This window comes from Dermatophagoides pteronyssinus, unplaced genomic scaffold (genome assembly GCF_027571235.1).
Source record: "Dermatophagoides pteronyssinus isolate colony J.1.1.1.1 unplaced genomic scaffold, Derpt_VIB-CSIC_2022.12 sq0003, whole genome shotgun sequence".
NCBI classification, from domain to species: Eukaryota; Metazoa; Arthropoda; class Arachnida; order Sarcoptiformes; family Pyroglyphidae; genus Dermatophagoides; species Dermatophagoides pteronyssinus.
In genome coordinates, this window is record NW_027461527.1 from 3,276,524 (window position 1) to 3,301,983 (window position 25,460).

Here is a 25,460-nt window from a genome sequence, read left to right on the forward strand (position 1 = left end):
TCAACTGCGAATCGGATAGAGGAGGGGCAAAGTATTTTTTTTTTTCATTCGAAAACAAACCAAAAAGATCATCGTCATTATAAATAAATTGATTGTCGTTTGTACACTGGCATTGGGGAAAAAAAAGTCTAAAATTTTTTTTATTAGTTGAAAAAATAGAAATTCTTGCCAATTTTTCTTCTTCGAAAAGAATTTCTTTTAAAATTGAAATTCTCTCAATTCTCTCTCATTCTATTCAACGACATTCATTTCGAACGAAACAAATATTCGATTTTCAAAAAAAAATTCTTTTTTTCTCTTTTTAAATAATTTTTGTTTGTGATCTATTGATTGATCGGATTGGAACATATTAATAATCATGCACATCAACATATCGGAAGAATCAGCATTTGCACCATACGAAGATCGTTGGTATGAACGTGAAGCTGATGGTTTTCGTACCTGTGGCCGTTGGCGTCGTGGACGGAAAAATCTTTTCAATTTAGGAAGAAAATTCAATCAAATGGATTTTGAACGTCGTATTATGGCTGAACGTAAATTACGTAATACATTAAAACGTTTAGATAAAACAACAGCTGAACCGGTTATGGAACAAGGTAATTATTGTGAACGTATTAATTGGAATCATGTTTATCCAAATTGGTTAAATTATCGTGAACTTCATATGCATCATAAAATTGTATTGTAAAACATCAATCGAAGAATAAAATACCAAAATTTTTAATTAATAAAATTTATTTTAATTTAATTACATTAAAATCAAAAAATAATTTTCAATTTATACAAAAGTTTCATTTAAAAAAATTTCATTCCAGATCAGGTTCTTCAAATAAATCATCCGTTGAAAGTTTACGTTTTAATGATAATACATTTTTATCATCTGATTTTTGTTGTTGTTGTTGTTGTTTTTGTAACTTTTTCAGCTCTTGTTGTTGTTGTTCAAGTAATTGTTGTTGTTGTTCTAACAATTGTTGTTGTTGTTGTAGCTGTTTTTGTTGTGAATTTTTGTTAATATCAACTGTTATTGTCGATGATGATTTTGATCTATCATAATTTGGTTTAGATTTATAACGATATTGATTGTCATAATAAGTAGACGATGTTGATTGCTGTTGTTGATGATATGATGATGATGATGATGACGAAGAAGTTAATTGTGGTTGTCTTGATTGAAAATTCGACGCCTGTTTTAATTCATTCATTCGTATTTGATAGACAATTTTTGAATCAACATTTAAAACTTTATCCAATTGTCTTAATGCAACTAATCGAACAAGATGTTGTGCTGAACAGGTAATATCTTCTTTATCTTGTCGATTAAGATAATTAAATATATTTGTTAAACGAGCTTCACATGGATCAGCTAAACCTTGAAAATTTGTCATCATGATACCATGAGCAATAAATTCAAAAAAATGCCGAAATAACGATGCCGGCCCTAGACAACAATTTGCTGAGATCAATATCCGTTCCAATATCACTTCGAATGTCTAAATTGAAATGAAAATTTTTTCAATAAAAAAAAATCAGAAAAAACAAATTTTTTTACAAAAAAAACTTACATAAAGTGTTACATTAGACCAAATATCAACACGTTTAGTTAGATCACGAAGTATTCGTAATGTAAATGTAAAAAAATTATGTCTAATTCCCATATCTTTAAACCAACGAAAATGTTTTATATCATCCAATGAACGAAGACATTTTTCTCGATTCAATAAATCCACAACATTTTCACGAAGTTCTTGTTCACTTTCATCACGAATATAAGGACAGGTTAGATAACAATCAAATCGCAATATTCTTTTGGAATCATCTTGAATTATTGGTTCATTACCACCACTACTAGAATTTAATGTAAATGTATATAATGATATACGAAATTTTGTTTCATCCAACATTAATTCCGATTGAACATGATATTCACCTGGATAATCATCTGGATTTTTTGATAAACGTTCAATTTCTTTCGGTACTAATCGTTCGAATAATTTTAACAACGATTCAGTTGGTAATATTGATGATAAAATTATTAGTTGAAAATATTTTTCATCTGTAATTAATAAACCTTTACCAAGTGGTCCTGGACGTACTACACGAATAAAATCAACAACTCTTGAATCATTTGATATGATACGATTTTCACTATTATTTTCCAACATATCTTCAATCGTATCCATCGGTAATAATGTTTTATGAACGGATAAAATTTTTGGTACAGGAATTGGTAGTAAAAAATTCAGTTCAATAAAACGTCCAACATTACGTATTGCTTTTTCAACCAGATAAGCTGTTTGATAAATATATTCTAATTCAAATTTTGTTGGTTGAATTAAATGATGTCTATATTCAAGTAAATAATCACTAAATGATCTAGTATAATGATCTTTTCCTTTCAAAGATGATGAATGTATTGATGTTGAATGAGCATTATTTTGATTATATTTAAATATTGTTACAAATTCTTTAGATTTTTCTATCGAACGAAATGGATCCAAATCTTCCGTTAGATATGGTTTTGTATGTAATATTTTTTTCATTAAACGTTCTTTTTGTCTTATTCGTTCTAATTTTTCATTTTCAATTTTTATCATATCACTTTTTATAAATTCAACAATTAAATTTGGATCAACTTTTTTCTTATATTGTAAACGATGACGACGACCTTTTAGATGTAAATTTTTTGCATTCAAATCATTAAAACGACATTCACACAGTGTACAAGTAAATGATATAATTTTTCCATTTTGATTTAAAACTTCTTCAATAAAATCCTGGCCAATTGGTTTACAATCGAAAAAATCTTTAATTTCATGTTGCATTTTTGATAATGTGGATGATGATGACGATGGTGATTCGGATGTTTCATTTATCGTCATTCGATCCAAATTTGATGTTTGTTCACCAACATTCATAATGGATCTTGATTTCATTTGATCCGCTTGTTGCTGTTGTACATCATTATGTTGCGAATTTTTATCACCAAATAATTCTTTAATTTTTGTTTCCAATTCAATGGAAACATTTTTTGATAATATTTCCGGTATATTACTAAAAAATTCTTCACCCATTTTTCTACGATAACCAATCGAACGATTATGACGTTGTCCTTTTAAATGACTTGAATATGAATCAATACTAACACAAGGTACATCACAAATACGACATTTTAATATAACACTCATTATTGTTGGTCCACGATTATTGATGGATTTTTTATTTTCCAATGAATCTTTTGGCACCAATTTTTTCATTCCATTATTACGTAAAAAATTCAACACGTTTTTTATGTTTAAAACCGGACATATGTTTCATCATTGAATCCGAACTTGAACAAACTAATTGACATGTTTGACAAAAATAGTTTGATTTTTTATCACTATTATCGATTAAGGTTTCTGATTTTGTCGAAAATTTTGGACTATTCAATTCGACAACATTGGCAGTGCTATTGATGTGCGATGTTACAGATGAAGAAATCATGGCGGTGCGCGGTGTATTTGGTAATATTTGTGGGGCTTGTAAGGTGGTTGTATTAACATTACTAACGGGCATCATAACCATAGGTGTTGATGCGTTTACATTCGAAGGATTTGGATAATATGCATCTGGAGACATCATAGTTGTTGGTTGAAACATCATCGGCGGTGGTGGTGGTGGTGGTGCTGTTGGTCGTTGTTGAAATTGAATCATTGGATTAGCAACAACCGAAATCGTTGTCGGTGTGACAATCGATGGTGTGGACGATGTTGCCGCAATAATCGCTGCATATTGTTGTTGCTAATTTAACAGGAAATTCAAAAATTTTTTTTACAATATTCATTATGGACAAACTTACATATGCTTGATATTGAGCAAATTGTGCAGCATATGCTGCATATGCAGCATTATTATTAACAGATGCTGGAGCTGTTGAAACAGGAATCGTTTGCTGTTGTTGTTGTTGCTGCTGAATAATGGCTGCTGTTGGATATATGGAAGTAGCCGATGATGTTGATGCTACGGCTGTTGACATATAACTATATGGTAATGGATAAATAGCTGTCTGTTGATAATAACTATAATAAAGTTTTGATGAATTTTGGATTGTTTTTTGGCACGAATTGCTACTTACGTATATGGTTGTGGTGTTTGTTGAGCAATAGGTTGTATTTGGCTTACGAATTGAGTTTGACCACCACTTGTAACGGATAGGCCAATCGGATTATTATTTATCGTTGTCATTGTTGTTGTTGTTAGATTCGGTATTACCGATGGTTGTTGTGTTGATTGTTGTGGATTTAACATTCTTCGAGTCGATATTCATTGATTGTGAAATAGGTAAAATAAATTGAATATTTTTTTAAAAACAAACGTTCATATCACATTTTTTAAGGGAAAAAGAATTTTGATAAAATTCAAAGATTCAAAACAAAGTAGAAAAAAAACATTTAAAAAAAAAGATTTTCGAAATCAAGAATATTTTTTTTTTTGCAGAGAATTCAAAGAAAACTCATTATTCTTTTGTTTATACATTGACAGTTTATATTTTACACATGTTTATCGAGTCCTATCCTATATGAACAATATATTCGAATCCAAAAAAATTATGGAAGTGGTATACGTTGATGTGAATAAATTATCCCCAAAAAAAAAAATGTGTATCAGCTGCTGCCACATGTGTAATGTTGGCAATATTGAAATGATGATTTTTTCTTTCAACATTCAATTCATTCAATGTGATTATAAATGTGTGTGTGTGTTTTGTTTGTTAATTGAAAAACAAAAAATTTGCTTTTAAATTTTTTTTTAAATTCTAAAAATTAGTTAAAAAATAATAATAATAATCATGGATGATAATGAATTTGATCAGATCAAGTAAGTGTTGTTGTTCGATTTTTTTTTTTGGTGGTTCCACTTTCAAAAATTTAACTTTTTTTCATTTCCATAGTGATGGTAAAAAACAACAAACAACCGGAAAGAAAAGTAAAAAAGATCGTCGTAAGAAAAAAAATGATGATGATGATGAAGATTTGGATGCATTGTTAGCCGAATTACATATGGAAATTGTTGAAGGTAAAAAACCATCGGTTGTACCTTCAACATCATCATCATCGAAACCAATCAAATCGGATGATACGATAACGACTGAAACTAACAATAATCATGTTGATAATATGAATGATAAAAAATCCACCGTCAATCAAATCAATAATGATGATAATGATGAAAAATCGCAAACAAAATATAAAAAGAATAAAAAAAAGAAAGATAATAAAAAAGTAACGAATCAATCGACGCAAGAATCGGAAAATGTACAACAGAAAAATAACCAAAATGATGATGATGATAATAAAACTGGTGATAAAATGGAAAATGTTGATAAAAATAATGCCGATAAAAGTGATAATGATGATGGCGATGATGATGATGGTGATACCGGAACCAGTAAAAATAAAGACAAGAAAAAGAAACGTAAAGAAGCAAAGAAAAAGAAACAAGAAGAACAACAATCAACAGGTACAACAAAAGCATCGGGAAAAGGTCCAGGTAAAAAACAAATAGCATTAATGCAAGAAATTCTGAAAAAACAACGTGAAGAAGAAGAACGACAACAACGTGAAGAAGAGGAACGAATTCGTTTGGAAGAAGAACGTGAACGACAACGTGAAGAAAAAGAACGATTAGAAAAAGAACGAAAAGAAAAGAAAAAACAAAAGGAAAAAGAAAGAAAATTACGATTGAAAAAAGAAGGAAAATTATTGACAGCCAAACAAAAAGCTGATCGTCAACGTGCTCAATTGAATTTACAATTATTAAAAGAATCTGGTCAAGCAGTAATTGGTAAAACACGTAAAGAAGGACGATTAGATAAACAAGATTCACAAGATGATGAATCTAAATCTGATAATAATTTATCTGAACCAAAAGATGATGATAATACTGAACCATTAGATGATATTGAAATGGTTAATGATGATGATGTTGATGAAGAAGATGAATTTCCTGATGATTGGGAAAATATTGTGATTGAAGATAGAAAAAAGAAACAACAGCAACAACAGAAAACAATAGAAAATAAAAAATCATCCAATAATAAATCAGCGAATGATAGCCAAACAACATCCACAACAAAATCAATTGATCCAGATTTATCGTTATCAACATCAAATCCGGCAAGTAGACCACCGGAAAAATTTCGTTCACCAATTATCTGTGTACTTGGTCATGTTGATACTGGTAAAACAAAATTATTAGATTATATAAGAAAATCACATATCCAAGATAATGAAGCTGGTGGTATAACACAGCAAATTGGTGCTACATTTGTACCACCAACAGCCATACAAGAACAATGTAAAAATGTAAAACAAAAAACTGAACTAAAAATACCAGGTTTATTAATCATCGATACACCTGGTCATGAATCATTTTCAAATTTACGTTCACGTGGTTCATCACTTTGTGATATTGCCATATTAGTTATCGATATAATGCACGGTTTGGAAAAACAAACAATCGAATCATTAAATTTATTGAAATCACGTAAAACACCATTTGTTGTTGCATTGAATAAAATTGATCGTCTTTATGAATGGCGTTCAAATGTACGTAAAGATGTTGAAGATTTAGTTAATTCACAATTACCAAATGTAAAACATGAATTTAATACATTAAAACAAAAAGTTATTGTACAATTAGCTGAACAATCAATTAATGCAGCATTATTTTATGAAAATCCTGATCCACGTACCTATATATCATTGATACCAACATCTGCACATACTGGTGATGGTATGGGTAATCTAATCAATTTGATTACACATTTTACACAAACATTATTGGCTAAACGTATAAATTATGTATTGGATTCATTGGATGCAACCGTATTAGAAGTAAAAGCAATACCTGGTCTTGGTACAACAATTGATGTTGTATTAGTTAATGGTAAATTACGTGAAGGTGATAAAATTGTTTTGGCTGGTCATGATGGTCCAATTGTTACACAGATTCGTGCATTATTAGTACCACAACCATTAAAAGAATTACGTGTAAAATCACCATATGAAGAATTGCGTATTGTTTATGGATCGGTTGGTGTTAAAATTGCAGCACATGATTTGGAAAAAGCTGTTGCCGGATTAAATTTATATGTTGCACATAATGAAACTGAATTAGAACGATTGAAAACAATGTGTTGGTCACAATTTGGTTCGGCTATGAAAGCTATAAAATGTTCAGATAAAGGTGTTTATGTTCAAGCATCAACATTAGGTGCATTGGAAGCATTATTGGAATTTTTAAAAGATTCAAAAATTCCTTATTCAGGTGTACGAATTGGTCCTATTGCTAAACGTGATGTTATGAAAGCATCAATAATGTTAGAACATTCACCCGATAATGCTGTCATATTAGCATTTGATGTAAAAATTGATCGTGATGCACAAGAATTAGCCGATCAATTAGGTGTTAAAATATTTATGGCCGATATAATTTATCATTTATTTGATCAATTTACAGCATATAAAGAAAATCTACGAAAACAACGTAAAGAACAGAATCGTCATTTAGCTGTATTTCCATGTAAATTACGTATATTACCTAATTGTATATTCAATAAACGTGATCCAATTGTTTTGGGTGTACATGTTGAAGATGGTACATTAGTACCGGGTACACCATTATCCGTACCAACAAAAGATTTAGATATAATTGGTCGTGTAACAACAATCGAACATGATCATAAAACAGTTGAACAAGCTAAACGTGGTGATGAAATTTGTATTAAAATTGAACATTGTACATCGGATGCACCAAAATTATATGGCCGTCATTTTGATTCAAATGATTTAATTTATTCACGTATAACACGTGATTCTATTGATATAATGAAAGAACATTTTCGTGATGATTTAGAAAAAAGTGATTGGCAATTAATGATTGAATTGAAAAAAATTTTCAATATCGTTTAAGAAACAAATGAAACAACAAATGAAATGAAATAAAATGATTTTATTATTTTACCAATAATGATGATATATATGATCCAAGCGAAAGAAAACCATGAGAAAAGCAAACATCAAAATTTTTTTTCGTCCCCATTGTTTTTTTGCTGTAAAATTATTAATTCTTAAATGAAAAAATTTTTTTTTCCTAATTATTTTTATTCAAAACAAAAATAAATAAATAAAATGTTTTTTAAATAAAAAATTTGAATAATTCACTGATTGATCACTTGACGAAAAATGAGCAAAAATTAAGCTTTTGCCTTGGCTTTAGCTTTAGCTTTAGCAGCTGCTGATGAAGCATAATTGGTTGTACGTTGCTGTGACATGAATCCACCGCTCGATCCTCCATAACCACCGCTGCTGCTGCTGCCACCGCCTGATGAACCATATCCGCCGCCTGATCCACCATAATCACTGTTACCATGTTCACCTTGTCCTTCAGCGACAACTGTATGAATTTCTTCAATAACTGGTTCAATTTCTTGTATCACTTTTCTTTTTGGTGAAATAATTTCTCGAACTTCTTGTATGATTGGTTTTCGAACTTGTGTTACTAATCGATGTGGTTCTTCTTCATATTGATTATATTCAGTTTCACCTGGTCCTTGCATTCGATGATCTTGTCGTACTTTAATACGACTGGATGATGATTTGAAAACAATTTCCACCGGTAGTTCGTTACCTTCAACTTCGATTATTTGTGGTTCGATTGGTCCAATTTGTGATTGTACGGGTTTGGTTTCGAATGTTTGTGTTGAGAATACAGCTGCATTTATACGACCACCACCTCTTGATGAACCACCTCCGTATCCTGCCATACTCCCACCATAACCGCCACCATTTCCACCCATTTTTCCTCCACCCATGCTTCCGCCATAACCCGATCCACTTCCGCTGCTACTTCCACCATAACTACCGCCACTACTAGATCCACCTGTTTGAAATCAAATAAGGATAAAGATTAAATTTTTTTGCATTAATAAATTCATCATTATAAATGAGGAAAGGATGATCAAAATCAATAAAAAGCTTGCCGCGCACCAACAGCTTGTAAACCCATAAAAGCACCAATTCCACCACTAATAGCAGAACTAATACCGGTGCCTAAATGAGCTAATTCCGGACCCAATCCGTTGAATGATTTCACCTGGCGTCCAGCACCAAGTTGATCAATGTTCATATCACCAATATTGATTTGTTGTTGATGATGAATAAATTTGTCCATACCTAAACCAGCCGAATGAAAGCCACCCATCATACGGCTATATCCACCACCACCACCACCACCACTGCTGCTGCTGCTGCCAAATCCACTAAAACCACGGGAATTTCCACCATAACTACCACCACCACCACCACAAGCGGATAAATCAAATATCCATAATAAACATATCGTTAAAATGATAATTTTGTTAAACATTTTGTTGTTGTTGTTGTTGTTGTTGTTTTTTGTCTGTCGACGAATAATGAATGAATGGTATCAAACAATTGTCAACATTCGAGTATTTATAGTGATGGTGACAAATACACGGTCCTTACTTCTTTTTTTTTTTGTTGTTGTAGATTTTTGTATCATCCAATTGTTCTGAATTTGTTGTTTGTTGACAAAAATATTTCATAATACGCACACACACAATTAATAGTCCATTAAGATCATCATCAATGGTTTGGCGCAACAATCAAACAAACAATCGTTGTTGTTGTTGTCAATTTTCATTTCATTTTTTTTTTTTTTGTAAAGTATTTCAGCAAAGGAAAAAAATACATTCATTCGGTGGATTATATTGTTGTATCACATCACACAGAGATGTTTGAAAACAAAAACAAAAATGTTTCGTGATCAATTGATACGAACGTTTTGCACTTGTGAAATATATATTCAAATTACAAAATTGTTTGAGAAAAAAAGGTTGTTTATTTTCAAGCTTTAAAAAAATGATCAATAAATACAATGAGATTACAAATGTTTTTTTTTTGTTAGATGATACAATTTACAAACCAAAAGTAAAAAAAACTAATGAACTATTAATCGTTTTTTTCGTCGACCATAACCTTTACGGCTACCTGGATTATTTCTTGATCCTGATGATGATGATGATGATGATGATGATGATGGTTGTTGACGAATTTTATAAATCGAATCTTCATCATCACCATCGTCCATTTCCACCTCTTGTTGCTGTTGCGGTTGTTTTTGTTGATGTGGTTGAGATTCCGGTATTTTTTCTTGTTGTGGCTCAAATTGATCTGATTGTTCTAATTGTTCTAGATTTAAATCTTCCATATTTGTTGATATTTGTTGTTGTTGTTGTTGTTGTGGTCGTTCATTCATTCGTTCTAAAACTTGACGAATATTTTCTTCCAATGATGATGATGATAATGATGATGATGATGGTCTTTTCTTTTGTTTACCACTTCCTCCTTTTGAACCACCAGAATTTGATGATGATCCGCTTTGGTACGCAGAATTTGAAGTACTTTTTGTTCCATCGCCACCATGATTATCATTGGAATTTGTACTACCACCATGTCCAGTTGGATGTTTACGTTTGGATGATTTTCCTTTTGTAACTACTGTATGAATTTCTTCCATAACCGGCTGTATTTCTTGATAAACTTTTCGATATGGTGTTATAATTTCACGATATTCAGCAATAATTGGTTTATGTATTTCGTGTAAAATTCTTGTTGGTTTGGATGTTATTTTTGTTGGTCCAATTGTTTGATTATCATCATCATCATCTGTATCGTGAGTTTGTTTGATATTTATACGACTTGCTGATGATTTAAAATGAATTTCTATAGGTAGATTCGAACCTTTGATTCGAAATAAAAATCATTAATTGTTTTCAATTTTATTTTGATGATAATTACTTACCACCAATTTCAATTACTTGTGGTGTTTGTTGATCATCTTCATCAAAATCGGCTTCTTTTGTTTCGATTGAAAATCTTGTTCGAACAGCAGCATTGATAATTTCTTTGATTTTATTCAATGTTTTTTGATCGATTTGTTCATGATCACCACCACCACCACCACCACCACCATGATCATCATTATCTGGAACTTTTTTTGATGGACCACCACCAGGAGAAGATTTTGTGCCATCAGAATTTTGAATTTTATTATAAACCGATTGTACAAGACCACCACCACCCATACCGAAACCATTTTGTGAACCATGTGCTGATTTGATGGCAAAATTCATACGTTGTGATGATGATGGCCTTCGCGATAAGGATGATACATGTTGTTGATTATCATCTGTTTTACTTTGTTTCTTTTCACGAATACGATTCGAAGGTGATGTATGATTTGATTGGCCATTAATCAAATGAATCATTATTGATGACCATATCAAAATCATAAAGATTTTTGACATTTTTGAATTGTATGTTTTTTTCTCCGAAATTCACTGAAATCGGGTGTATTTTATCGTCGTTATCGATTAAACAAATCTTTGGCGAACTAACGATCAGCTTTTATAAAGTTTGTTTCGAAAAAATCAAAGATTTTTTAAATAGAGAAAATCGATAAATCGATTTGTTAAATGATGAAAAAAGTTTTGAATGCAAACAACAACAAAAAATTGCATCATAAACGAAAATATTTTTAAAAAAACTATACCATTAATTGTCGGTTTGCAACAAAAAAAAAAAGAAAAAGAAATGCAATTTCAACAGCCAAACATTTGCAAAAAAAATTGTGATTTATTTGATTTTTGGAACATATTTTTTTTTGGTTCAAACACTTCATTTTTTTTTTTTGATGATTATGATGATGATCCATTTATGGTTCAACATGAATATTTGGATCCGAATAAGCATTAAGTATATGAAAAAATATATATAATGTTAATGTTGAACTAAGATCAACAAATGATGTTAAAAATGGTATTGTTGTATCACTTGGATTTAGATTCAATTTAAATATTATATGTACAACATTACAGGTAATAAAAATCATTAATATAGCCAATATCATACCGAATATAAGATAAAATACAACAAATTTTACCGTTATATAAATATATTGATTTTCTTGTAATATGGCAACCAACATTAGATAGAAAAATAAACATGGTATAACACCATGTATAACATGTGATCGATTTGTTTTCGATATTTTTCCACTATATTCTATCAATGGGAAAAAGACGAAAAAAAATTAATTAAAAATTTCAAAATTGAAAATGATTTCATTCATTTACCATAATCCCAGAAAACATCTTTAGGTGTTAATAGCCATTTTATTGTTCGTTCATCAATATTTCGACTATTATGATGTCGTTTTTGTTGTTGTTGTTGTTGTTGTTGTTGTGGTCTAATTCGTTCGAAATTTGTTGATAATAAATTAATTATTATTGAACAAGAATTACCAATATAACCGGATAACATTGGTAATAACATTGACATTTGTTTAAATTCATCATTTGTTGATTCGAATACAAAACCAGCAAAAATCGATATTACTGTTGCAATTAATAATGGTTTAAATGAACGTTTAAATGTTTGACTTGATTCAATATTTTTCGATATTAAATACATTAAATATGGAAATATTGATAATAATGTTATGATTATTAGCCAATAAATCCATTTACGATTTGATTGTTCAAGAATATAAAATTTATTAGCAAATTGTACGACCAATATAACGGTTATTAAATCACCAACCGAACCAGCTAATGATGTTGCAACATCATCCGAATCTACACCTTTTATCGATATAAAACCAATAATCAATGTAACAAGACTATCGATTAATGAACAGGAAATTGCACCGGTTGTTAATGCAATTGCATATAATAATAATATTGATTGTATATCGAATGATAAATCTTCAATATCCAAATAAATTGTTGTCAATATTACGGCCACAAACGATATAATTGTTACTTGACAATGAATTATTGTTATATTTTGTCGTATTGTTTGAAAAAGTGCTGACCAAGTATTCATACGTTGTGATTGTGTTTGTGCTAATGTTGACATTCTTGATGCCATTGTTATTTCAATATTACCTTTCATATCCATTAACATTGGTACCAATGCAATAACACCTTTTGTATTTTCAAATGATTCTAAACGATTTGCTTTGAACAGATAAAATCCGGCATATAATTGTATCGATCCGGATAATAATAATGTAATTAATTGTGAAAAATGTGCCAATTGAATTCGATCCAGAATAAAATAACAGATCAATACATTTATAATGTAAGAAATGAAAAATATAATTAAAATTATTTGTTCAGTCATTGGATCATTCATGTTTTTTTGTTTTGTTTTGTATATACGATTGGCGAATGAATTTTCGAATCGAATAGTTTTGATTTACTTTTTAAATCTTTAAATAAAATTTTTTTCTCACTGTTGTTGTTGTTCTTGTTGGTTAATCTAATCAATTTGATTCATATTAAATTCTTATTATTCGATAAAATTAAATAAATTAAATAAATTATACACGACAAACAAATTAAATTATCATTTAGGTTGATGTCAACAAAAAATAAACAATTAGTATGGAGTTTTTGTATTTGTGGATGCACCACCACCAAAACTGAATCCACCACCTCCACTTCCACCTGTTGAACCACCACCATAGCTTCCACCCCCTCCGCTACCACCTGTTGAACCTCCGCCATAGCTTCCACCACCACTGCTACCACCCATTGAACCACCTCCATATCCTGAACTACCGCCACCACTACCACCTGTGGAACCACCACCAAAGCCGCCACTAAATCCACCGCCCCCTCCAGATGAACCACCTCCATATCCTGAACCGCCTCCGCCGCCACCACTACCACCTCCTCCTCCGCCTCCTTTATTGCTACCGCCATGACCTTGTCGACGTTGTTCACCTTTAGCAACGACAGTATGAATTTCTTCCATAACTGGTTGAATTTCTTGATAAACTTTTCGATATGGTGTAATAATTTCTCGTACTTCCTGTGATCGTTGAAAACAAAAATGAATTAATTTTTTGTCAAAAACAAATCATATTCATTCACTTACCTGTATAATTGGTTTTCGAACTTCATGAACCAAACGCATTGGTTCTTCTTCTGCTTGTGAATGTTCGGTTTGTCCGGAACCACCCAATTCATGACTTTGTTTAACCTTAATACGACCAGATGCAGATTTGAAATGAATCTCTAATGGTAGACTTCCACCATCAATTTCAATAATTTGTGGTTCTTGATCTTCGAATGGAACATCAACAGTTTTTGTTTCGAATGTATGTTTGGTGAAAACAGCTGCACTAAGACGTTCACCACCTCCACCACCCATTTTAAATTGACCATCATTACTGCTAAATCCACCACTATCACCTCCACCACCACTGCTACTCCCACCACCGCCGCCACCATATGATTGATAACCAAAAACAGTTATCATACACATTGTGGATATTATTAAAACCTGGTTTTTTCCATGAAAAAAAGAGATGGTGGTGGAAAAAAGGAAATGAATTTTTTTATTTTAAAATCAAAAAAATTGAAAAAAGAATTCAACTCACTTTAAATATTAACATGTTTCGGGAATTCTGAGATTATTTCGATAACTTGAAAAATTTATTGATTTTTGTTGTTGTTGTTGTGATCACCAATGAAAAAAAAGAAGAAAAAAGAATCAATGTTCCTGGAACTATGTTCAGTACGTTGTTTTTATATAGTTCTGGAAAACATGAAACCGAAACAAACAAACAAAATGCTGAGAGAGAAAGAAAGAGACCTTGAAAATTCAGTAACATTTTGAAGATTTAATTGAATTGGTCACTCTTTCAATGTCTGATCATCATGAATGTCTCTTTTTGATTTCTGGAACAAAAACATTCGAATTGGATGAATTGGACGATAATCATCATCATCATTGAAGATTGAGAGAAAAAAACTTATGTAACTCATTCAACGTATAATGAAAAAAATAATGAAAAAAATTCTCACACATTTCAAACACACCTACAAATCAAATCAAATCAATCGTATTTTTTGATTGATGGATTAGGATCATCATCATCAGAAAAAAAAATAAACACAAGATTCGATTTCTATTCTAACATTAAATAATCCGATAACAATGAAACAAGCATATGTTGAAATAGTCGTCATTTCGAACGCTCACCAAAAAATTCCCGCGTTCGAATTTGACAACTTTTTTAAAAAATTTTTTTTTGATTTCAAAATAGCTTGTTTTTTTAATCTTTTTTTGTTTTTGTTTTCGGTGAAATTCATATTTTGTTTCAGACAAAACTAATGATAATAATTTGTACACTTCAATCAACGAATGGAAAACTGTCGAATGTTTTTTTTTTTTTGAATTCCAAACAAAACATAAAAAATAATAAGATTTTCTTTTCTTTTTTTTCCAAAAGTTACACAATAGAATTATTATTATCATCATAATATTACCACCATCATATATGTTTGTGTATCTTTTCAGTCAAAATTTATTATTATTTTCAATCATAATCATCATCGCCATCATCAAATAATCAAAATAATAATAATGATAATAATTTTTCATTTTCTGAATTGATTTGGCCATGATCTGTCAAACATTCGATGTTGTTGAATGTTTGACCATTCCAAAATATCACCAATAATGTTGATGATGATTATTGGAGATTGAAAGAAACCCGGTACATCATAATCATCATCATCATCACAATCATTGTCATCGTGGGATCGTTTATATTGCCTGGAACAAATCTTCAATTCAACAAAAAAGTTTTATTTTGAAATGTAGAAAACAAGAAAAAATTATGTAATTCAATGATGATAATGTGATTTTAAAATACCCGATATATCGAATGATGATTACTATTTTGACTTTAATAATGCAACAATCAATCTATGTTCAAAAGTGTAGATTGATTCAAGTCAATAATGTTTATATATCGATCGGTTAATGTATGGTCCATTCGATAAGTGTTTTGAAAATTCAAGGTCAATATTTTTGTTTTTTGGAGCAACATTTGTTTGGAACATTGAAAATTTTTGATCTTTTATGTCAAATATGATTGATTTTTGTTATCATAAATCGTGATTATCCTCCTCAGCATCATCGGTGGTAAATCTTACAATGTAATTATTTTTGTTACTTGTTTGATACAAATTTTAATTCTATTTTTTTTAAAGATCATGGCTTTCAGTGTTTTTTCCGCGTGCAACATTAAATCTAACAACAAAGGATTAAGATAATAAAGATACCACCACCTTTGGATTGTAATTAATTTATAATTTTCCATAATCATCATCATCATTTATTATATTAATTGATGATTAATTATCGTTATCATCATTATCATCTTAATTGATTCATTCAGATTTAGGTCTGAATTCATAAATTAATTAACCCTAAAAATTGACATTGACTTTTTCACCCATATATCAATGATGTTGATGATGACCAATCGATGGAGAATTCGATTTCGTAATTCGTTCATCACCGATGATGATGTTGATCAACAATCGGATGAGAATGGCCATCAGACAAATAACAAATTTCGAATGTGTGAAAATTGAAAAAAAAATTTCACAAAAAACTTTCGTAATCAGAATTTGTTTTTTCATTTATATCAAAAATAGATTTTTACATAAGACAAAATCATCCTTGACTATCATTACTGACTGCATCCGATGAATTTGAATTCTAAAATGGAAAATTTTATTGTCGTCTAGAAGTAATCAATTCAAATCATTTCAAAGTCTAATTTAATGAGAATTCAACAACAACAAAAAAACTTTGGACCAAATATACGTTTGTAATGATTTTATCATCATTCAAGTCATAAATGAATGAATGGCCATTTGTTAATCATTTTTTTATGATTTCATTCTGGTTGTTTGATAAAAATTTTGATGGTTTGACAACCAACAGCCAACACAAAAAAAATGTCACATGTATCAATGAGTAAACCATACGTACGATTATCCCCCCCCGATTATATCGTGATGACGATTATTGCTACGACAACAAATTTTCGATGTAATGACGACCAAATGACGTTACATCCTGTACCAAAAAATTAATCTCATCATCATCACCATCTCTCCCATGGACAATCCTATTATTATTGTAAGTTTTATTATGATTTTGATTATTATTATTATATTTTTATCCTTTTTATCTCATAGTGATCTACAACAAAAAAAAATTACAATTAAAAGACGTTGATGAAAACGTTCTTAAATAGATACAAAAAGGATAGGAAAAAATTCCATATCGTATTGAACCGAAGAACGAACAAATCAAAGATTTTCGTAAAAGTGTTTTTGGGTAATCACATTTTTTATCGATGTTGGTTAGATATATTTTACTGATTCGAAATCGATTATTATTATCGAATTATTATTTAATGTTTATTGTTGTATTGTGCCGATTTTGGTCATCATCATTAGCATCATGTCAAATGTCAACAATTACCTGACCGTTGATATATTGTCAGAATTTAAAGTAAATCATTGAAATTGATTTTCCAAAGAATCGGAAGGAAAGAAAAACAAAATTTCATTTGCAATTTTCGCATATCGAAAGCTGTATATTTGTTTATACGTTTAGATTTGATTCTTGCATTTGGGCATTCCGGATTTCCCCCATTTTATAACCAACATTATAATCATCATCATCATTGTCATTTGATTTAAGTAAGTTTTTCATTGAAAGAATCGTAATTGTCATTATTTTTGATTTGCGATTTATTACTTTTCATTATAAATTTTCGAGTATTTTCCCTCAAAAAAAAAACAAAAACAAAACAAAACAAAAAACAATATGTTTTGTTGTTTTCCATTATTTCGGTTCAATCGATATAAATCAATCGAGATTATTTTTAGTCATTTTTGGAAGAAAAACAAACTTACAAACAATATTTTTGCACTGTAATAAAAAAAATGCATCTTTTTTTTCCATATTTTTTTTCTTATCCTTAGGATTCGACTCTAATCGATCAACCAGAATCAAACTATCGAACAAAATGATTTTATCAATAATTTGGAAATCGATATTATTCACGATTTTTTTGATCATTATTTCGAATGGTCAACCAATATTGAATGATTTGACGACGACGACGACAATAACAACAATCGATGATGATGATGATAGTAATGAACGAATTAAATGTGAAACAAATGATGATTGTTATCGTGATTCTATTATTGTTGGTTATCATTCAGATATGAAAGTTATTTGTGATCCAGATCTTAAAATTTGTATTATTGGTTTGGTTACCGATGATGGTAATGAAAATAATGCAACAACAACAATTAATTATGATACAGTTTCATCTTCGTTGAATACTGATAATAATCCCAATGTAACAATGTTATCATCAACAACTAAATCAATGATAACAACAAAAAAATCCGATGATGATCAAACAAACGATGAAATCGAAGAGGTACCATATTTTGTTTGGATATTATTGACCATACCATTTATGTCGATTATAATTGTTGGTATTTTATGTGCAAAACGATTACAATCAAATGATCAGAATATTGAAGCAAATCTTAATCAATCACCAATAAATGGTTTACAAGTAGAAGAACTTCTTACACAACGTGAAATATTAAATTCAATAGCTGCATCATTAAAACCACCACCATCATATGAAAAAGCTACCGGTCAAATACCACCTAGTTATGAAACAGTATTACAAATGCTTCAAGAAAGACATCCATCATTGTTTTCATCATTACAAACAGCATCATCACCATCGTTAATGATGATGATGATGATGAATGATCAAAATCATAAAGATTCGAATCATCAAACTATCAATTCAACATCATCAACAAATTCCGATTAAATTAATCTTGCAATGCTCAAAAGTCATTTTCACCTTTACTATGTAAATTAAAATTATTATTATTTTTTTTATCATTTATTTCAATAATAAAAAACAATTGATTTCTTTAAATTAATTAATCTAGCTAAAGTAATAATGAATCAGATTTGAAAATTTGTTCATAAATCCATTCACGTAATGCCAAAATATTTGTTGCTACTGATGGAAATTGATCTTCAGCACAACCAATTGCCCATGATGTTAATCCATATAATGACCATCGTGGTTGTGCTTCAATTGCATTCTTCATCATTAAATTATCTATACATTGAAATGGACCACCAGAATCACCTTCACATGTTCCACTACCACCTTCACCTAAACAGATCATTGTATCGGTAACATTGATAACTTCAGAATAACGTCGACGACAATCTTGATGATCAACAATATTTACACATACTTTTTGTAGAATTTTTGGAAATTCTCCATCTAATTTGAATATGATAATAAATTTGTAAATTTTAAAACATGAATCATTTGTAACAACAACAAACAAAAAAAACACCTTGTTCAAACTCACGAAATACAGTTTTTCCCCAACCAGTTGATATACACGTTGAAGGTTTTTTTTCAACAAACGATTCAATAATTCTGGTGCTATTTGTTGTTGGTGGTAATTGTGTAAAACATATTGGACGAATATTTGAATCAGGACCGAAATCAATTTCTTTTGATAATTTCAATAGACAAATATCCGGTTCAACAGTTTGAAAATTAAAATCATTATGTGCAAAAATATGGCTAACATTGTAATCGAATTCATAACCTTCATCCATACTATAATCATATTCACCTAAACGTACACGATAATGATTTGGATCGTTCGAACCAAGAACACAATGTGCAGCCGTTAGAATCCAATGTGAATCGATTACAACACCACCACATGAATGATACCATTTATTCAGGATTTTATTATATCGACGTAATGAAATTTGCCATGGAAATTCATTTCGTTCAGCATTTTGACCACCAACAATTCTTGCAGATAATTCATTATCATCATTACCATCATCATCATTATCATCATATGAACATTCATGTTGTGATTTAAGTATAAAATCAAATCTTGCTTCAAACGTTGTTTGATTTTGTGGTTTGGTTGAGAATTGATTATCATCAGTTGCTGTTGTCGTTTTGTTTGACATTATTATTCTGTTACGTTGATGTAAACTTTGTCCACAATAATGCCAATGTTTACTCATTAAATTATCTAAACGATCACATTGAAAAAATGATGTGATCATCATTATTATAAACACAATTAGAATGAAAAATTGTTTCATATTGATAAATTTTTTTTATGAAGAAAATTTCATGAAGTATCAATTTGAAAATTTTTTAACCATTTTTATATAACAAGTCAATCATCATTAATATCAACAAAAAAAACGAAAAGATGTAAGAATTTTTTCTTTTCTTTGTTTCACTAATAAAGATCATCATCATCATCATTGTCATATGATAATTATTTTAGATTACATTCCATTTTACTCTGGTTACTACTTAGATTTTTAAAATAATAGTGGATGACCAAAAAAAAATGGAAAATCGATGTCATTGCAATTGATGAACTTAACTCTATAAAGGATAATCTCTTGGATACAACAACATCATAATTATTATTATAATTCATCATATGACCATAATTTAGTCGGCCATGTTCCAGATTTTATTAATTTTTGAGAAAAAAAGAAGAACATAATATTTCCATTGATTACCTTGTTCTGGTTAAACACTCTGTCTATTCAATTCGACTATAATAATCTTACTACTACTAATATCAATGAAAATAAATTTTAGGAATTCATGGAAAAATTTTCGTTTTTAAAGTTCTTCATGTAAACGATTAACAATGCCCAATAAACGTATAGCCGGTCCAAGATTTATCGATAATGAATGAATAAAATCATATCTTGTCAGTAACATTAATGATAAACCATTAATATCTTTTTCCAGAAATGTATCCGCTTCTTCTTTAAAACCAAGTGTAACCAAAAAACGATGAACATTTTCCGATGTCCATTCAGTAATTATATTTGGTAATGTTGTTAATGGTCCAAGATCAACATCCGGTCCAAAACGTTTGCTAAATGAAATGAAATGAAAATTAAATTTAAATTTATAAAAAAAATTGAGTTTTTTTCAACTTACCAATTATTACGTAATTCTGTATTTAACCATGCTTGAAAATGATAACAAATACTTTGTGATGGTTTTTTATTCCAAATTTCAAATGATGATGATGTATTATTAAGTTTACGTTTTTTTGTTGTTGTCAATTTATTTGATATTCCATCCGATGATTTAGCCAATGAATTTGTCATATTTGTTTCGGTTGTCAATGTTGATGAAATTTTAGCCTCACCACTGATCGATGGTAGATTCTTTTGCATGGTTGAGGTAGATGATGATGATAATGTGGAAACTGAAGGAACCGTTGTTTCAACAATATCCATTGGCTCATCTTTGATTTTTTTGGATTTTTCAAATGTTGTTGAGGATGGCCCAAAACCATTTGTTGAATTATCATTTGAAGATGACTGAGTCATCGAAATTGTCGATGATTTCGAAGCAAACATTTGTTTTGGTTTATCCTAAAATTTTTTCAATCAAAAAGGTTATATCATTTTTAAACAAGCTAAAAAACATACCAATGAATTCGAAGATTTGCTAATCAAACTTTTACCACCACCGCTACCACTAACATTGTTACCATTAAGTGATGATGTATTCTTCGCCGATTGAATCAATGATCGCAATTTAATTGGAGCGATAGTTACTTTTGGAGTTATTTTTACTGTGCTTGTTGATGATTTCGGATCTGAATCTGGCAACATATTCGATGATTCATTATTAACATCTGAGGTATTTTTTGATTCATTTTCTACTTGTGAATCGGTTGTTGTTGTTGATGATGATGATGGTTGTGATATATTATTCATAACTTGTGCTCGACATTTTTGACAAAGTGAATGAGCTGAACGGAAATAGAAATAAAATTTACTCTTACCATTTTTCAAATATTTTTCATTTTTTTTTGAATCATACCTTTTTCACGATAACAATGAGCATGATAAGTACTTGAACAACTAATACACTGAACATACATTTCAGGCTTTTGTAAATGAAAAATAGAATAATATAAGAATTATAGGTAGATTCTGATGATGATGATACTTACATTTCTTTCATGATTATTACACATATAACAAATACTTTCCGGACGACAATTCGAACAAATCATACGAATAATACCAATTTTAGTATTAACATAAGATCGAAAACATTTACCATGTGCAATACCATTACATTCCGAACAAACAATACGTGATTGTTTTGGAGATTTAAATGCTTTACTACAAACAATACATAATAATGATGATCGTTTCTTTTTAAATGTCGATGTCGATGATCCATCATTATTCTGTTCAGCAATTAATAAAGCTGATTGTTGTTCCGGTGTTAAAAATTTTCGTGATAAATGTTTTGGATGATTCATCATTACATCGGAATATGAATCCAAAAAATCTGGTCCAAGTGTTTTTCGTATTTTTTTCCGTTGACTTACACGTTGTGGTTGTATATCGGCCATTGTTTTTGATTTCAGTTCCGGTGATTTATTTGAAAAATTTTTTGTTGAAATTTTCATTACCAATGATTGTTGTTCTGATTCGTTTTTCATTTCCAATTTATTATCATTCATATTACTATCATTTGATTCGGTAAATGTTACATTAGAACTTTCATCATCATTTTGTTCAATAATAGAATCATCAGCATCATCAATTTGACTATCATCAGTATTATCTATTTCACCAATCGATAATAATGCTAATTTTCGATTACGACGATATAGATCATATGTATTACGAAAAGATTGTGTTATAGAATATTTTATCTGATCATTTGATGATTTAATACGTTCAATATGGCCTAAAATTTAGAAATCCAACAACAAAACAACAAAAAACAAAAAATGATGAAATAATTTTAACGGATTATGTTAAAATAGCCGAATAATTTCTAATTCCTTCATCACAAATGTGTGTGTGTGTGCGTCATAAATTTGAGCACCGAACCAAAAGATAGAAAAGTATCGAAAAAAAAGATACTTTTCGAAATATAAAAAACAAAAACAAAAAACACTTACCATTTTTCAATGCTAATGGTATCAATTTTTCTTTCAATATTTGTACACTATAGTTAAGAAAATGTTTTTTTAAAATTTTAAAATGTTCTTGAATTTCTTCAATAGTAAAACCATCATTTTTATCTTCATGTATACGATTATTATCTCTTTCGAATGTATAACAATTTTTAAGAATATTAAAATAAGATGTACCAGGTATTTGACCATCATACATAATAATTGATTGACGATCATTATCACGTAACATACGTGGTGTACGATGTACAATCACATCATCATCATCATCATTATTCGTACCAATTTTCAATGGATATATCTTACCTTCGGCAATTGCAGTAGACAATAATTCTTTAACAATTGTTGGCCGTTGTTTAATTATTTTACCAACACTTATTTTTTCACTTAATTCTTTTTGAATATTTTCAATTGTTGTTGGTTTTTCATCCAAATTCATTTCTGTTATTTTATGTATAATATCAATCTGTAATAATTGTCTTCGACCTTTCTTTTTGATAGGCATTTTTTCTTTCTTTTTTTTTTTATGTGGAAAAAATCAAAACAACAATGGAGAAAAAAAAATTTACAAACTTTCAATCAAAAAAAAACTGCTACAATTATTATTAACCGTAAAAAATAAAATATTTTGATAATATATTCTGAAATGGAAATGTATCAATGTGAATAACAAAATATAAAATTGATACAAAAAAATGCGATGAAAATTTTAAATGTAAATAAGATGAATGGATGCAAAACAAAAAAATGCTACTTTTTATGAAGCAAATTCATTGAAACAAAATGATACAAATAATAATAATTTCGATCGATAATGGATGATGTTTTGTTTTTGATTTTGTTTTCAATAAAATAAAAGATTTTTATAAGATTGAGTGGTTAGAAATTCGGTATGGATCGAATCGATATTATTTTTATAAATATAAAATAACGTGAGGGTGATCGGCAAACACTCTTTTCTCAATATATTCTCCTCATTCTTGGCATTATTCATAGACACTATGATTTTTTTTTCTTTGAAAAGCTTTTGAAAAGGAAAAAAAAATTCTCCATTTTTTTCTATTCGAACATTGTTATTTCCAAAATTTTCAAATTTTTTGCTTATTTTCGGTTGTGAAATTAATCTTGTTTCTATTTATGATCTTAATCGAAAAGATTTATACAGATTCCATTTGGTTATATTATCGAAAATCTTTGATAATCAAAGACAATGTTATTGAAATAAGGTAGAAAACAATTATTATTATAATCAAGATTTGGCGATGTATTCCATGAATTTTTATCAATTCTATCAACTAATCATATTGTTAGATAAATAATCACACCATTATTCAAATTCTAAACATCATCGAATTGATTTTAACAGAATCCATGCCATAAATGATAATCAACAAAATACTCATATCGATACTATCGATAGTTGTCGAGTTAAAGCGTGCAGCCATATGAAAAATTTTAGAAAAAAAAAGATTCGAATTCAATTTGTTGATAATATTGAAAAATTTGTTCATTTTCAAAACGTTTTAAAAGCTAAAAACAATGGTCTGGCCACATAAAAGTGGTTTCGGTATTAAACTGGTACGTATGGGCTGTAAAAATCGTCCATATTATCAAATTGGTGCAATGCCATCACGACGACGTACCGGATTATTACCGGACGAAGTAATCGGTTCATTGGATCCGGTACCAAATGAACGTAATGAAATTGTTGCCGCTGTCGATCTAAGTCGTCTTTCATATTGGATGGGACGTGGTGCTCGTCTTAGTGTTGGAATGCAAACATTACTTGGTAATGATGAAAAAAATAATTCTTCCCCATTTTATCATTTACTCATCAATCAAAAAAATTCTTAAATTTAAAATTTTGTTTTGTTTTTTCAGGTTTAGCCGGATGGACACCTGTTCCACCACATGTTTACATCAAAGCTAAACAAGAACGTGATCAAATGTTTAAAAAGATTCAACAACAACAACAACCGCAGCAGCAAGAATCTGATGGTGATGATGGTGATAATGGTGAAGAGAAAATCGAAATCGAAAGTATATTACCCAAACGATTACCATTCTGAATCGATCATTTTCGCTTTCTTTTGTAAATAACAATCATCTCCAATGGATAAATTTGAAACAAAACAAAACAACAAAAAAATTGATAAAATGAAAAAAAAGAATTGTTTATTTAAAATCATCAATTTGTTGTTGTTAATAGCAGAATATTATTATTTTTTTTTTTGTAATCTTGTTTAGAATAGAAAAAAAACACTGATTTATAATTTGAAAATTATTTACATAAAATCAATTAATTAATTAATTAGAGTTTAGAGCCGAAGAGAAAGAAAAAAAATTGTTGTTGTTTGTTTTTCACAAATTTATATCATCATCATCAATTTTTTTTTGAATGTGTGGATGTGTTTGTGTTGAATGATTTTGGGCAAAAGAA

The 25,460-nt window shown here is 29.5% G+C and overlaps 10 protein-coding genes across 12 annotated transcripts; 4 read left to right on the top strand and 6 right to left on the bottom strand.

The window, feature by feature from the left end:
• Window positions 1–225: 225 nt before the first annotated feature.
• On the top strand, window positions 226–748 carry LOC113799692 (uncharacterized). Its single transcript, XM_027350378.2, has one exon. The coding sequence runs from the start codon at window positions 359–361 to the stop codon at window positions 686–688; it is 330 nt and encodes a 109-aa protein (XP_027206179.1). The 5' UTR covers window positions 226–358; the 3' UTR covers window positions 689–748.
• Window positions 328–4,517, bottom strand: LOC113799690 (zinc finger RNA-binding protein-like). Its single transcript, XM_027350372.2, is given in 5 exon segments — window positions 328–1,490; window positions 1,563–3,272; window positions 3,274–3,780; window positions 3,839–4,058; window positions 4,115–4,517. Coding segments are annotated over 5 exon segments (3,294 nt in total). The 5' UTR covers window positions 4,288–4,517; the 3' UTR covers window positions 328–806.
• Window positions 4,518–4,693: 176 nt separating this feature from the next.
• Window positions 4,694–8,203, top strand: eIF5B (eukaryotic translation initiation factor 5B). The gene is made up of 2 exons (XM_027350379.2): window positions 4,694–4,857; window positions 4,931–8,203. Exons 1-2 carry the CDS (start codon window positions 4,829–4,831, stop codon window positions 7,950–7,952), a joined length of 3,051 nt encoding a protein of 1,016 aa, XP_027206180.2. The 5' UTR covers window positions 4,694–4,828; the 3' UTR covers window positions 7,953–8,203.
• LOC113799695 (uncharacterized) lies at window positions 8,158–9,628 on the bottom strand. Of its 2 annotated transcripts, none has more exons than XM_027350381.2 (2): window positions 9,030–9,628; window positions 8,158–8,922 (listed from the first exon to the last, which is right to left on the bottom strand). In XM_027350381.2, the coding sequence occupies exons 1-2, from the start codon at window positions 9,406–9,408 to the stop codon at window positions 8,237–8,239; spliced, it is 1,065 nt and encodes a 354-aa protein (XP_027206182.2). In that variant the 5' UTR covers window positions 9,409–9,628; the 3' UTR covers window positions 8,158–8,236. The 2 variants fall into 2 exon arrangements, with proteins under 2 accessions (XP_027206182.2, XP_027206183.2); XM_027350382.2 differs by having other exon boundaries at window positions 8,166–8,922; window positions 9,216–9,620.
• Window positions 9,629–9,880: 252 nt separating this feature from the next.
• On the bottom strand, window positions 9,881–11,471 carry LOC113799694 (uncharacterized). The gene is made up of 2 exons (XM_027350380.2): window positions 10,867–11,471; window positions 9,881–10,805 (listed from the first exon to the last, which is right to left on the bottom strand). Exons 1-2 carry the CDS (start codon window positions 11,369–11,371, stop codon window positions 10,003–10,005), a joined length of 1,308 nt encoding a protein of 435 aa, XP_027206181.2. The 5' UTR covers window positions 11,372–11,471; the 3' UTR covers window positions 9,881–10,002.
• Window positions 11,472–11,763: 292 nt separating this feature from the next.
• On the bottom strand, window positions 11,764–14,654 carry LOC113799689 (solute carrier family 41 member 3-like). Its single transcript, XM_075825047.1, has 5 exons — window positions 14,515–14,654; window positions 14,010–14,417; window positions 13,511–13,943; window positions 12,200–13,324; window positions 11,764–12,128 (listed from the first exon to the last, which is right to left on the bottom strand). Exons 1-5 carry the CDS (start codon window positions 14,527–14,529, stop codon window positions 11,779–11,781), a joined length of 2,331 nt encoding a protein of 776 aa, XP_075681162.1. The 5' UTR covers window positions 14,530–14,654; the 3' UTR covers window positions 11,764–11,778.
• Window positions 14,655–16,691: 2,037 nt separating this feature from the next.
• On the top strand, window positions 16,692–19,376 carry LOC113799738 (uncharacterized). The gene is made up of 4 exons (XM_027350429.2): window positions 16,692–17,075; window positions 17,135–17,644; window positions 17,930–18,852; window positions 18,935–19,376. The coding sequence occupies exon 3, from the start codon at window positions 17,974–17,976 to the stop codon at window positions 18,808–18,810; it is 837 nt and encodes a 278-aa protein (XP_027206230.2). The 5' UTR covers window positions 16,692–17,075; window positions 17,135–17,644; window positions 17,930–17,973; the 3' UTR covers window positions 18,811–18,852; window positions 18,935–19,376.
• LOC113799737 (trypsin-1-like) lies at window positions 18,881–20,375 on the bottom strand. 2 transcript variants are annotated; one of them, XM_075819364.1, is made up of 2 exons: window positions 19,373–20,375; window positions 18,881–19,281 (listed from the first exon to the last, which is right to left on the bottom strand). In XM_075819364.1, exons 1-2 carry the CDS (start codon window positions 20,136–20,138, stop codon window positions 18,935–18,937), a joined length of 1,113 nt encoding a protein of 370 aa, XP_075675479.1. In that variant the 5' UTR covers window positions 20,139–20,375; the 3' UTR covers window positions 18,881–18,934. The 2 variants fall into 2 exon arrangements, with proteins under 2 accessions (XP_075675479.1, XP_027206228.2); XM_027350427.2 differs by having other exon boundaries at window positions 19,358–20,375.
• A 96-nt stretch (window positions 20,376–20,471) lies between these two features.
• Window positions 20,472–23,987, bottom strand: LOC113799735 (uncharacterized). The gene is made up of 6 exons (XM_027350425.2): window positions 23,006–23,987; window positions 22,037–22,788; window positions 21,904–21,970; window positions 21,507–21,832; window positions 21,007–21,449; window positions 20,472–20,941 (listed from the first exon to the last, which is right to left on the bottom strand). Exons 1-6 carry the CDS (start codon window positions 23,523–23,525, stop codon window positions 20,680–20,682), a joined length of 2,370 nt encoding a protein of 789 aa, XP_027206226.2. The 5' UTR covers window positions 23,526–23,987; the 3' UTR covers window positions 20,472–20,679.
• Window positions 23,988–24,423: 436 nt separating this feature from the next.
• On the top strand, window positions 24,424–25,301 carry mRpS16 (mitochondrial ribosomal protein S16). The gene is made up of 2 exons (XM_027350430.2): window positions 24,424–24,809; window positions 24,902–25,301. The coding sequence occupies exons 1-2, from the start codon at window positions 24,560–24,562 to the stop codon at window positions 25,087–25,089; spliced, it is 438 nt and encodes a 145-aa protein (XP_027206231.2). The 5' UTR covers window positions 24,424–24,559; the 3' UTR covers window positions 25,090–25,301.
• Window positions 25,302–25,460: the final 159 nt, after the last annotated feature.